Source organism: Pongo pygmaeus, chromosome 20, assembly GCF_028885625.2.
Source record: "Pongo pygmaeus isolate AG05252 chromosome 20, NHGRI_mPonPyg2-v2.0_pri, whole genome shotgun sequence".
Classification (NCBI taxonomy): domain Eukaryota; kingdom Metazoa; phylum Chordata; class Mammalia; order Primates; family Hominidae; genus Pongo; species Pongo pygmaeus.
This window is the reverse complement of record NC_072393.2, coordinates 2,969,360-2,983,278: the sequence shown is the minus strand read 5'-3', so window position 1 is coordinate 2,983,278 and position 13,919 is coordinate 2,969,360. Positions and strand designations below refer to the sequence as shown.

The 13,919-nt window shown below is 59.1% G+C and overlaps 1 protein-coding gene across 1 annotated transcript in view; it reads right to left on the bottom strand.

Moving 5' to 3' along the window:
* Positions 1–13,919, bottom strand: part of GNA11 (G protein subunit alpha 11) — a 29,893-nt gene that overhangs the window by 8,802 nt on the left and 7,172 nt on the right. The window contains exons 2-4 of the mRNA XM_054464263.2: positions 5,219–5,403; positions 2,089–2,243; positions 431–559 (exon numbers count right to left, since the gene is read on the bottom strand). Coding sequence (XP_054320238.1) covers positions 431–559; positions 2,089–2,243; positions 5,219–5,403 — 469 coding nt within the window. The remainder of the gene's footprint in view (positions 1–430; positions 560–2,088; positions 2,244–5,218; positions 5,404–13,919) is intronic.

Here is a 13,919-nt window from a genome sequence, read left to right as displayed (position 1 = left end):
GCCCTGGCTCACACATACTTCGAGATAAATCTTATCTCCCGACCTGGTCAAACACACCCTGAGGATGAAGACCAGTGGGCTTTCTTTTGTTTAGTAAGACGAAACGGCCTCCCTCTGTCGCCCAGGCTGGAGTCCAGTGGTGCCATCATGGCTCACTTCAGCCTCAACCTCCTGGGCTTGATCGATCCTCCTGCCTCAGCCTCCTGAGTAGCTAGGACCACAGGTGCACACCACCATGCCCGGCTAATTTTTAAAATATTTTTTAGAGATGAGGTCTGGCTATGCTGCCCAGGGTGGTCTCAAACTCCTGGACTCAGGCGATCCTCCCGCCTTGGCCTCCCAAAGCACTGGGTGCACAGGCGTGAGCTGGCACACCGGGCAAATGAGCCTCTCAGTACCCCCTCCCCGCCTGCTGTGGCCCGGGCGGTACCGGAAGATGATGTTCTCCAGGTCGAAAGGGTACTCGATGATGCCGGTGGTGGGCACGCGGACCCGCAGCACGTCCTGCTGGGTGGGCAGGTAGCCCGAGGTGGCGATGCGGTCAACGTCGGTCAGGTAGCTGCAACACAGAGGGGGGCACTCAGGCCGGCTGCCGGGGGCAGGGGGGCAGGACAGGGACACAGCACCCAAACCAGCGGGAGGACAGGAAGCCACCAGGAGGGGGCGGACCGCGCACTGCACCACCTACGGCAGTGTCTGAAGCAGCCCGGAGGGCTCGGGCCAACGGAGACCCTGGGGTCGCGATACGAACCTCCCAACCTCTATCCTCTCTGGGGTCTCAGGGGACAAAAATGACCCAGCACAAGAGAAAGTCCCAGGACGAGGACTTCAGCTGGTTTGGGGGGTTTGTAGTAGAGCTGCCCAGAGACGGCTACCAAGGAGGGAGACGGTGACCCAGGGCAGGGGACTTCCCGAGAGAGGCCTGGCTGGCCCTGGGATGAGGCTTCACAAACAGGCGCATCATTAGGAGAGTCGCAGCTGCAGAGGAGGCTGCAGAGGTCACAGCAGACCCCCGTGCCCATCTCCCTGCTGCTCCCTGTACGCGGGTGCGGCACCCACCAAGAGCAATGAGCCAGTGTCTACGCAGCGCAGCTACTGAAGTCCACACTTGATTCCAGCTTCCTCGGTTCCCCTCATGCCTTTTCCTGCCCAGCCCACAACGCCTCTCTGGGACCCCACCCGGCATTTAGCCGTGGCATCTCCTGAGGCTCTCTGGGCTGGGACAGTTTCCCGTTTCTGACACGCTGGGCAGTCCTGAGTGGGGCGCCCCTCGAGTGGTCTGACTGGGGTGGGGGCTGTAAGAGGCTGGGGAGGCCGGGTGCCTGCTCAGACCTTTCCGGCACCGCGCGGAGATCCTGGCGAAGGTTTCGTTCCAAGTGCTTGGTTATCTGGGCCCTCCCACAGCCTCCCAGAAGCAGGGAACACACGGAGGACGGGCAGGAGGGGCGGGGGACAGGCCCGTCCCTGTCCCCTTAGGGTCTCTTCCGGTGCTGGGGGAGGGCCGGGGCCTCTGCCTGCCAAGCATGGAGGGCAGCAGTGCACAGCCTGCCGCGCGGGGGCCTTCGCCTGCAGCCACGGCCCGGCCACCTGTCAGCGCACAAGTCACCCCCTATCCCAGGCCCAGAGACTGGGAGAACCCTGACGTCAGTCAAGGTCACAGCCAGTCACTTAGTGGGAGACGTGGCTCTGGGGACGATGCCACAGGCAGGAGCGACACGGCCCAGAGTGTGTCCACCTCCCATGCCACGGCCCTCCTAGGAGACCGTGGGTTTCCCCCACAGGCCACAGGCCGGGCTCCAGCACCGAGGGTGGCCAGGAGCTCAGTCCTGACCCAGGGAGGGCAACGGCAGGGCCAGGCATACAAGCAGGCCAGTGTCACACAGAGTCCACCGGCTCCTGCCAAGGTGTGGCCCATCCAGGGATCTGCTCTGGTCCTTCCGTCCAGCCAGGTGGCCGGGGCCCACCGTGTCCCTGCCCCCGGCGAACAGGCAGGGGGCACCACAGATGCCGCGGAGGGCTTCCCGAAGGGTCCCAGGCTCCGGCCCGCAGCTGCCGTTCCCAGGCCGCCGGCGGTACGGCCGCACTTACTACTTGGCGGAGTCGGAGAGCTGGTACTCGCGCCTGCGGTCGTAGCATTCCTGGATGCCCGGGTCCTCCCACAGGGTCTTGATGGCGCTGACGTACTGATGCTCGAAGGTGGTCACCTTCTCCACGTCCACCTCCCGGATCAGGAGCGCATTGGCCTGCGAGGCGGGCAGGGGAGAGGTCGAGAGCTTGCCGGGGCCACACAGCCACCAGAAAGCTCGTGACGGCCCCTCTTCCAGGCCTTGGCTGGCCCGGGCAGCATTCTGCAGGCTGCGCAGTCAGGACCACTGACAGTTTCGTGTGAACACGTGTCAGAAAAACTCGAGGCCGCCTGGCGGTGTGGTTCCTCCAAACAAGGCGCCACAAGCAAAGCCTCCTGGCGGCGCTGTCTGCAGGGTGCTGCGGAGGCCAGGCTTCGATTCACTTCTCAGAGGTGGGGAGGGGACAGTGTGGGGAACAAGCACCCGTAGGACACACACGCTTCAAACCCAGGACCCACAGGAGGGCAGTGCAGCACCAAGCACAACCAAGCACGATGACAGAACAAACCCACAGCCCCAGCACTCGCTGCCTCGAATTCTCCAGACACACCGGGAGGCAGGAAGCCCAGTCACAGGACGTTGTAACCAGCGGCATCGCCCGCAGTGTGCAGCTCCAGACTCGGTTTCTGCCCCGCCGGCTTCTCTCTTTCGTCGGAAAAATGCTTATCAAACATCATCAAGAGCAGACACCACACCCGGTGCTAAGGACGCCGTGTGGCCCCCAAGCTGCCGCACTCAACAGTTTACATGGACCCCAACACGAGCCGCCTCCCCCTCACAGAACCCTGGGCGGCCGGTGGCATCAGGCCCCAGCTTGCTGCCCTGTCACAAAGGAAGGCCAACCACACAGACACGTGCTTGCACACACACGTGCACACCCTTTGGGGCAGACACTGTGGGGGGCCGTCCTTTCCCCTCCTGATGCTCCGTGTCCCCGTCCCCGGGGCGCACAGGCCGACATGACCAGCCCCAGTTTGGCTGAGGGACTGGGGAGGGGACATACTGGGTGGGACCCAGATGGGAAAGAAGAGAGTCTTGCCCTGGGCTCTGGGAGCCAGGGGGCCCTCCCAGGCCCCCCAGAGTGGAGACTCAGCCCTTGCTTGTCCCCTCTGAGCAACGCTCCCTGGCCCCGACTCCAACTTCAGCCCTCCCCTTACACTGCCCCCAGCCTCTCAAACTGGGCTGGGATAAGCACACCTAGGGGGACTTGGAAAAAGAGACACAAACCCCAAAAATTCCACTCCCTGGAAACTTCCAGATTAGGGAGCAGCAATCTGCTTCTGCAGAGAGCCAGAGAGCACACCCAGCTTTCCCGACCACATGGACTGTCTCCAGCACTCAACTCTGCTGCTGCTGCTGAAGCACCATGGGCAACATGGCAGAAATGGGTATGTGCCAATAAAACTTTATCAACAAAATCAGTCTGCACTTTGCAGACGCCTGTTTCAGAAGCTGATGGAGATCTAAGCCCAAATATGAATGTGGACTCTCAGAGAGGGCTACAGCTGGAAGAGATCACAGCGGAAGACAGGGCAAGTGGCAAATCAAGATCTAAGGGCAAGAGCCTCACCCCTGAAAACACGGCTACAAAAGCGGGATCAACGGCCCCTCGGCTGGGAGGCCCCAGGGAGGCCACTGGCAGGAGCCACGGCTGCATGGCTGCTAGGCCTGCCCCATAGGGCGGCCACTGGGGGAAACTCTCTGGACGCTTCTCAGAAGGCAAAGCCAGAGTCACCCTGGGACCCAGCAATTCCGCTCCCAGGCGTAGCATGCAACTGAGGGAAGGGAACACGTCCACATAAACACATGTCCACAGACGGTCATGGCAGCTCCGTTCCCAACAGCCCACACATGAAGGCGCTCAAATGTCCGCCAGGGGGTAAATGGGCAAATACACGGTCCCTCCATGGACTGGGACATGACTCAGCCATGAACAGGGACAAGGCTCTGACCCAGGCCACTGTGTGGATGCACCTTGAGGACGTCACGCTCACTGAGAGACGCCGGACACAAAAGGCCACACGGCATGCAATCCCATTTCTATGAAATGTTCAGGACAGGCCGATCCACAGAGGCAGGGAGGGGATGTGTGGGTGCCGGGGCTGGAGGAGGGGGTGGGAGTGACGGCCGATGGGGAAGGGGCTTCCTTTGAGAAGATGAAATGTTCTGGAATCCAACAGTGGTGATGGCTGCACAACTACGCAAACATATCGAAAACCACCAAATCATACACTTGAAGCAAGTGAAGTGCACAGAATGTGAATTATAACTCAATAAAGCTGTGATTTAAAAACAGGGCATCAAACGACCTCTACTTTATCAAAAAAAAAGAAGAAAAAAAACCAGGGCGGAGGCCAGGCATGGTGGCTCATTCATACCTGTAATCCCAGCACTTTGGGAGGCCAAAGCAGGAGGACTGCTTGAGCCCAGGAGTTCAAGACCAGCCTGGGCAACATGGTGAAATTCCATCTCTACAAAAAATAAAAAAATTAGCTAGGCGTGGTGATGCACCTGCAGTCCCAGCTACCCGGGAGGCTGCGGTGGGATCACCTGAGCCCAGGAGGTCCAGGCTGCGATGAGCCTTGACCATTCCACTGCACTCCAGCCTGGGCGACAGAGTGAGATCCTGTTTTCAAAACAACACAAAACAACAAAAAACAACAGTGTGAGAAGGTGAGAAGTACAGCCCCATGGGTGAATGTGAGGGCCGACACGAGGTGCCTGGTAGGCTGCTCAGCCCGGGGAAGGGGCCGGAACCAGGAGCTCACGCTGCTTACTCCCGAGGCGACCTGGGCGAGCGGCTCACCTCACAGGGCCTCCGCTTCCCCACCCGCAGGATGCGGGCGTCCACAGCTACTTGGGAGGGAGGCTGTGGGGCTTGGCCATGCAATGCCATCACAACTCTCCAGCTGGCCCCCAGGAAGGCAGCAGTTGCTGTTTCCATGTCCATGACAGGAACGGATGGATGACCAGGGTAGCCTGGGCCGGCCGGGACCCCCGGCATGGCCCCACCCTGGCAGCGCGGCCACCGTGCTTACCACCGAGCCCACAGCTGCCCAGGCGCTCCCCTTCCCAGGCGCCCGCAGGCTCACCTTGTTCTGCTCGTACTTGTAGAGGATCTTGAGCGTCTCCATGGCCCGGATCATGGCCTGCATGGCGGTGAAGATGTTCTGGTAGACGAGCTTGGTGAAGCCACGCTTGTCCTCCTCCGAGTAGCCGGCGCCGTGGATGATGCGCATCTGCTTGATGAAAGTGCTCTTCCCACTCTCGCCCGTGCCTGGGGGACGGGGAACGTGAGGGCGGGCGGCAGCCGGGGCTCGACTCTCGTGCTGCTGCCCCCTCTTGCCCAGACCCCGCCGTGCTGCAGCGCCCAGCACAGGAAACCAAGGCACGTGAGGCTGACCATCTCTCCACCAGACACCACAGCCTCCTGACTCCTCGGAAAGAGTTTACAAAGCGCCCTTCCCATCCTCCACCAAGCCAGGGTCTTATTGGAACCACCCCTTTTCCAGAAGTTCTGCAAGGACACACTTTCCTGGGGGCCAATTGTTGGTATTTACGTCAAAGACCACACGGTCTCAGGCCAAATCAAGTCACACGGCACCAGCCCCGCAGCTGGGACTGTGCAGGTCCACCACGGTCACACCAGTTCATGACCAACGCTCGCCAGAGGGACAGCGCACAGATGCGGCGGCGGGGCCCTGACAGATGGGCTCACCCAAGGGCATCCCTGCACAGACCACCCCCAGGGCTGGGCGCCCCCTTCCCCAGAGCTTTGCTCAGCGGCCACAGCCACACTGCCCCCTGCGCGCCAAGCACCCACAAGGCTCTCCCCTCTCCCTCTTGGCGCTGTGGCGGGGTCAGCCAGGACCGTTGTGCCTGCCGCAGGCGGCTCTGAGCACAACCCTGAACCCCTTTGCGTCTCCATGCCTGCCACAACCTTGCTAATACCCACGATGCTTCCAGAGACAAGTATGCTACCACCCCGTCTCAGAGATGGGCACACTGATGGTCCCAGGGCCCCAGAGGATCAAAAGGATTAGCAAGTCAGCCTGGAAAAACTGTCGGGCAGGGGGCCCACATGGCCAGCTGTCTCTCCACCCCAGCCTCCAGATGAGCCCCCCACGCATTCTGGGTGACATAGGGGTCCTCACTGCAGCCCCAACACTGCCTCACTCCAGCCCCTCTCCTGCCTCTGCCTCTCACTACCTGGTCACCTCCTGGGCAGAGACTCCATCTCCCCACTTTTCACCCTCACATGCTGGGATGCCAATGCTGGGTTTTCCAATGTGTCCACAAATCTCTGATGCTCATCCCTTCCAATATTGGAGCCTAATTCCCCTCCCCTTGGGCATGGGCTGGACTTAGTGACCTGCTTCTAGCAAACAGAATGTGATGGAAGTGGCAGTGTGCCATCTCCAAGGCTAGTTCACAAAAGGCACAGGGCTTCCTCCTTTCCCTCAGTCTCGGGTCATGGGCTCTGGGGTAGGCAGCCGCCATGCTGTGAGGACCCTCAAGCAGCTTCACGGAGAGGCCCACGTGGTGAGGAACTGAGGCCTCCCACCAAGAGCCATTAGAGGGAGCCAGCTTGTGAGTGGCTCCTCCAGCCCCAGTCCAGCCTTCAAATGATGTGGCCCTGCTTGGCTGGTATCCTGACTATAACTTCTGAGAGACCCCAAGCCAGGATCACTCAACAAAGTGCTCCCACATTTCCAACCCTCAGAAACTATCTGAAATAAGTTTTGTTAATTTAAGTTGCAAAGTTTTGGGGTGACCCCATTACACAGCAATAGTTAACTTCTAATTTCTAAAAAGAGACTGCCTCAACTCCCTACTCAGGTAATAACCCTGCTCAGGCCTCCCTCCCAGCGTGCCCCCAGCCCACTTCTCCAGGCTCGCCTTCACCACCCTGTGTCTCTGAATCTTCTGGCACCTCCCCACTTCCTCACACGTCCTACGCTGTACCCTCTGCCCACAGTTCTGTTCCAATCACAGCTGCCGAAAGGCTGCCTGGTGCTGGGACCCAGCTCACTTCCTCTCACAGCCTCTGCTCCAGAAAGCCCCCGAGCCCCAACACAACTCTCCCTGTGGTACTTTCTGGAACCTTCCTTGCTGCCCACAGTAGATATCATTGCGCAGGTGCCTGTCGCGGGCCCCCTCGCCTGGCAGCTCCTGGAGATGAGACAGGCTGCGTGTGTCCCACAGTGGCCACAGTGCTGCCTTCGGGAGGCCCTCGACAAAGCCCAGGAACTGCCCACAGCACCTGAACTCCCTGTGGGGGGTCTCGCAAAACACCCGACACATCCCGAGTGGGGAGCCCCAGTGGCGGCTGCCTCTCCCCAGTACTTTTCTCAACCACCCTGAGTCCTTTTCAGAAGAAAGAAAATTGATTTTGATTGTCTCAGGTAGTAATCTGCCTCCCAGCCCTCACCTCATCCACAAAAGGTCAAACCCACCCAAGTTCCGGGACAGGAGGAGTGAGGGTGAGTGTGAAGGTGAAAACACCTTCTCCCCGGAGGGACCCCCACACGCCCTTCCCTCACTGCGCCCTGAAGAGAAGGGCGGTGGCATGGAGGGGATGCAATCTGAGGCCAGGGATCCTCGGCCTCAGCTCTACTGATGGGTGCTGAACCCTGGGCCCTGAGGGGTGCTCAGCAGCAACCCTGGCCCCCACCCACTCCATCTCAGGAGCACCCCCCCGAATTGTGACAACCACAGATGTCCCCAGACACTGCCAGTGTCCCGTGGGTCAAGACTGCCCCCAGATGAGACTCTATGTCTAACAAAACGCTATTACAAAAGATGGCTGCTCCGTGGGTTTGTTTGGAAGGGTGTTGCACCTGGAAACAGCAAACACTCACACACACTGAAAGCCACACCTGACACGAGACCAGCACACACTGCAAGCCTGCACCCCGGCACAGGCCCCATGCAGCAGGCAGGAGGCGAGGAGGGCCCTGCACTCAGGTCAGAAGGCGCCGCACCTTGGTAACTTTGCATCCAAGACACAAGGTCCCTCAGGCCATAAACACCTCAACTATGAAACAGAAAAGCAAGCCTCAGCTCTCAGCGAGGATGCGGGGAAGACCAAGACGGCTGAGAAGGAGTCTGAAACGCCACAGGTCACTGCCCAGATGAGAACTGGCTCGGTACTACTGTTTGGGGTTGTGTTTTGTTTTTTCAGATGGAGTCTTGCTCTGTTGCCCAGGCTGGAGTGCAGTGGCGCAATCTTGGCTCACTGCAAGCTCCGCCTCCGGGGCTCAAGTGTTTCTCCTGCCTCAGCCTCCCAAGTAGCTAGGACTACAGGCATGCACTACCACACCTGGCTAATTTTGTATTTTTAGTAGAGATGGTGTTTCTCCATGTTGGTTAGGCTGGTGTCAAATTCCTGACCTCAGGTGATCTACCTGCCTCGGCCTCCCAAAGTGCTGGGATTACAGGTGTGAGCCACCGTGCCTGGCCTGTTTTGCGTTTTCTAACGAAGGCAAAAATGACAACCACGGCCCTGGCTCGCCAAGTACCCCCATGGAGCTCTGCAGAGGCAATATGGGTACACTGATGGGGGAGGGAGGTGGTTCACACCTATGCGCACATACATATATGCACAAAATGCACACGTGCACACCACACATACATGTATGCATGCATGTACATCCACACACACGTGCACACATGCATGTACACGTACACACACATGCAGCCCGTACACAGCTGGGTGGCTGCATGCTAACCCATGTGCACCACTCCTGCTGGGTGGAAGCCACCCGTGTCTCCCACATAACCCACCAAAGCCAGGAGAGGTTGCAGAGGGAGGCAGGAGCCCAGCAGGAGCTCTGGTGGCCCTGAGGTGCTGGCCACTGTTAAGCCCAGCCGTACAGGGGCCAAGGATGAGGCTCTGGACAGCACTCAAGCCAGGCAACGTTACTACGTTTGGGTTTTCAAGATGCTTTGGCCCCAGCCTGCTTTTCAAGTCGCCCTGTCTCCCCGCGCCAACTCAGCTGCTGCCGCCTTCGATCACACAGCGCCTTGGAGCTGGGATGCAGGGGTCCACCACACACAGCAGACCCAATGTCTGGATGCCTGGGTCCTGCCTGAGACCTCACACCCCGCGGCTGGGGCTCAACATCCAGGGTCCTGGTCAGCAGAGGCTCGCTCCCACCCGACCGGCCGCCATGTGGCCCCAAAGCAACCGCCCCAACTCGGGCTTCAGCCCACATGGCTCCACCCTGACCCAGCCTGCCCCGCCTGAAGCCACACTCCCCCTGAAAGACATCTGAGCTGGAACGCTCTTTTGGCTCCAAAATCTTCAACAGCTGCCCACTGGAAAGAAATGCCAGCCCACTCCTCCCAAGACAATGTGTGAGCCCCTCTGAGATGGCGCCTCACTCTGGACTCGTCCACAGCCCCCTGCCATCCCTCATCTCCCGGTCTCAGGCCACTGCAGGGCACCTGCCAGGGCAGAGCCTTCTGTCCACTCCTCACCACGCACATCAAGCACCACAGCAGCTTTACTCGTAAAAGCCAAAAAACCGAAGCTCCAGAGACCCTTCAGCAGGTGCACGGGTGCAAAGACCCCACGCACAGACCGCTGCTCGGCGCTGGGCAGGAACGGACCACTGACCACACCGCCACCCCAAGGGCAATGCACCAAGTGGTCCCACCCATAGCAATGAATGTCTGTGATCCCCCCAAATTCCTGTTAAAATTCTCACCCCTAAGACAGTGGTCTTGGGAGGCGGGATCAGCTTCTTCCGCTGCGGAGCTCTGGGGGGCTCTTTCATGAGGGCACTGATGGTTCCAGGAGGGATCCCATTCGCATGAGGACACAGCAAGAAGGCACTGCCGTCTACGAACCAGGAAACACAACCACTCCCTACACCAAATCCACAGCGCTGCTGTCTATGTACCAGGAAGCGCAACCCCCCTTCCCCCCACCCCCCCAAATCCACAGAACCTTGATCTTGGACGTCCAGCCTCCAGAACCATGAGACAAACTCAGGTAGTTTATAAGCCACTGTGCCTGCAGTATTGTCACAGCAGCCCGAGCTGACTGAGACGGTGACAAAATGTTAGGAAAAGAGGACACTGTGGGAAGCCGGGGATCCGGCCAGGGGTCCAGACATGAAAGGGCAGCTGGGAGGGTCCTGCAGGACAGATGCTGCCTGGCCCCTGCCTGTGGCAGGGGAGCACACACTCCACAGGTGATGAGTCAAACCCAACTTCACATGCACCCCTCCCACCCTCCCTCCTTGCCACGAGGCCACACCCACCACCGGGTCCCGCTGTGAGACCCCCAGGTTCCTGCCTCACACTGGGTCTGGAGCTGCTGAGCTCAGCCTCCCAGGAGGCCGTCGTGGGCACTGGCAACTGTGTGCGACACTTGCTGCAGCACCAGAGTTAAATATAAACTACCCCTTCAATCATGTCCTTCCCCTTCCCAAACGCCCGGAGAACTCCCATTGCAGAAATCCAAAGGCCTGGTGTTCAGGAAGCGCCCAGCACCCCCACAGCACAGGCCCTTCGAGGGTGGCTCTGCCATTCCCTCCTCAGTGAGGTGTGGCAGTCCCCGTCTGCAGCCTGCCTCATCAGCTTCCCGAGCACAGGGGCTGTGGCTGCCTTGCCCACCTGCACCCCTAGCCCCTATGCAGAAGGCGCTGTGTACATGTTTCCTGAGCGAACCGAATGAACCTGGCCCTGGTCCACGGTGCTGGATCCCTCATGTCCCCATTGGGTCCCCAGCACTCCAGTGCCCGTCAGGATGGACCTGACTGCGTGTCACCAGCCATGGCTCCTGGGAGAATGGGGCCCACATCTCCCACACCTGAGGGAGCCTAGGTCTCCGGGAGGCCCCCACATAACCACAAGCAAGGTGCTTTGCCTCTGCAAGCATGGTTCCTGGTGGGCCTGCCACAGGCCACCCCACAGTGGACCCCAGATGCTAGGGAGCCTGCAAGAGGCACATCCTCAGGTGCACTCAGCACGCCACCACTAGGAGGGGCCAGAGTCCGCCCACTGCTCCCACTGAGCCAGCAGCTTCCAGAGGAGAAAACCACCCTCCCGACTGGACCCGCTGGCCAAGATCTGGAGAGGCCAACCAGGAGGAACGAAGTCTCTGCCCCGGCTTCCTTTTCCCCAGCGGGAAAGGAAAACGGAAGAAAAGGAGGCTCCAAGCCCCACAAGAGGGCGCAGCCCTGAGAGCAGGAGCTGGGGGCTCATCTGATGCTCAAGATTCAATGCCGGGTGCGGTGGCTCACGCCTGTATCCCAGCACTTTGAGGCCAAGGCATTTGAGGTCAGGAGTTCAAGACCAGCCTGGCCAACATGGTGAAACCCCGTCTCTACCAAAAAATTTACAAAAATGACCAGGCACGGTGGCTCACGCCTGTAATCCTGACACTTTGGGAGGCCAAGGTGGGCAGATCACGAGGTCAGGAGATCGAGACCATCCTGGCTAACACGGTGAAACCCCGTCTCCACTAAAACTACAAAAAATTAGCCAGGCGTGGTAGCGGGCGCCTATAGTTCCAGCTACTTGGAAAGCTGAGGCAGGAGAATGGTGTGAATCCAGGAGGCGGAGCTTGCAGTGAGCTGAGATTGTGCCACTGCACTCCAGCCTGGGTGACAGAGCAAGACTCTGTCTCAAAAAAAAAAAAAAAATTACAAAAAAAAAAAATTAGCTGGGTGTGACAGTGGGCGCTTGTAATCCCAGCTACTCAGGAGGCTGAAGCAGGAGAATCGCTTGAACCCAAAAGACAGAGGTTGCAGTGAGCAGAGATTGTACCACTGCACTCCAGCCTGGGTGACAAGTGAGACCATGTCTCAAAAAAAAAAAAAAAAAAAAAGATTCAAGGTTGGGTGCAGTGGCTCACACCTGTAATCCCAGCACTTTGGGAGGCCAAGGCAGGCGGATCACCTGAGGTCAGGAGTTTGAGACCAGCCTGGCCAACATAGTGAAACCACATCTCTACTAAAAATACAAAAATTAGCCGGGTGTGGTGGCAAGCTCCTGTAATCCCAGCTTCTCGGGAGGCTGAGGCAGGAGAATCACTTGAACTCAGGAGGCAGAGGTTGCAGTGAGCTGAGACTGCACCACTGCACTCCAGCCTGGGCAACAGAGTGAGACTCTGTCTCAAAAATAAATAAATAAATAACAAATAAAAATAAAAAATATATAAAGATTCAAGTAAGTAACCCATGACCTCAGTGGCAGGGCTGAGACCTGGGAACCGACACCTGGGAGTCAGACTTCCAGGGTTCCAGGCTGCTTCCCGTCTATGACACCTAAGCCGAGCCCCACAGTGCCCAAGACTGTGAGATGTGGGCCTAGAAGCCAGGAAGCCCCCACCGGGCTGCAGGGAGGCCGGGCCAGTGCACACACCGGGAGCAAGGCCAGAGCCACAGGGCCCCACCTGGGCGATGCACACGACCGTTCGTCAGCACCCATGAGAAGGCGGGTTGGTGGCAGCCCACGCGTGTGCATGCGTGTGCCTGTGATCTTGGCTCTTGGAAACAGCCGGGAAATCTAACCCTGGCCACGAGCTGTGCCGGCGGGTGTGGGATCAGAGCCAGGCAGCAACCTGACGAAGGGGCCCGAGGAGGGGCAGCCCTCCTGCAGCGGAGGACGGACGCCCCTCATCCAGCTTCACAAGGGGCCTCATGCCTGCCCCGCTTCAGTCTCAGAACCCCAGGAGGTAGACAGCACCTCAGCGCCTGATTGACTGGAGGGGAAAGTGAGGCACGGAGAGGACAAGCTGCCTCCCTGAAGTCACACGACCCCTAACGGCAGGGCCCGAACAGACTTGGGTCTCCGGGCTCCGCAGCTTATCCCCGGCAGGCAGCCCAAGACGTGCTCTTCTGTTCCAGCATGCACCCTCAGGCAGGGAGGCGAGAAGACAAGGAGGCACCCTGAGAGAAGAAGTGCACCCGGCCAGCCCCGCTGCTGAGGCTCAAGAAAGAGCTGCCCCGAAACTCACTACCCCAGGTGGGGCATGACAGCCAAGGGCAGCGATGGCAGGACAGCCTCTGGACTGGAACCCAATCCCATCTCCACAGCAGCAGAGTCCCCAGGTGCCTCAAAGGTGCAGACACTAACTGCCCCTCGCCAGTCAGGGGCCATGCCACCTTGTTCTATTCCCACTGAGGCTTCCGTGCAGACTGGCTCCCAAGTGGGAGTGACACCCCCCCCCCTCCACTGGAAGTGGATGGTGTCACTCACCCACGTTTTCTACTTTTTTGTTTGTTTGTTTTCTTTTGTTTGTTTTTTTGAGACAGAATCTCTCCCTCAGTCGCCCAGGCTGGAGTGCAGTGATGCAATCTCGGCTCACTGCAACCTCTGCCTCCTGGACTCAAGTGATCCTCCCACCTTAGCCACCCAGGTAGCTGGGACTACAGGTGCACACCACCAAGTCTGGCTAATTTTTTGCATTTTTAGTAGAGACAGGGGTCTCGTCATGTTGCCCAGGCTGGTCTCGAACTCCTGGACTTGAATGATCTGCCTGACTCGGCCACTCAAAGTGCTTGGATTACAGGCGTGAGCCACCGCACCTGGCCATACAAAATTTCTGAGCTCCTGTCTCCTCACGTGCTGGGTCTTCCCACAGCCATTACTGAAGCCCCCTGACAGCCTGGGAAACTGGTCCCCAGCCTCGCCCAGCCCATCTAACCCAGTTGTGGGCACTGGCCCAGACATCTCCACCTGGGGAACAGGGACAGACCCCCACCCCTGCCCAGCTCACTGACTGTCGCCAAAGAGTCTGGGATGAGATCGCTGATGGGGGAAGTGCAGGAGTCTGGA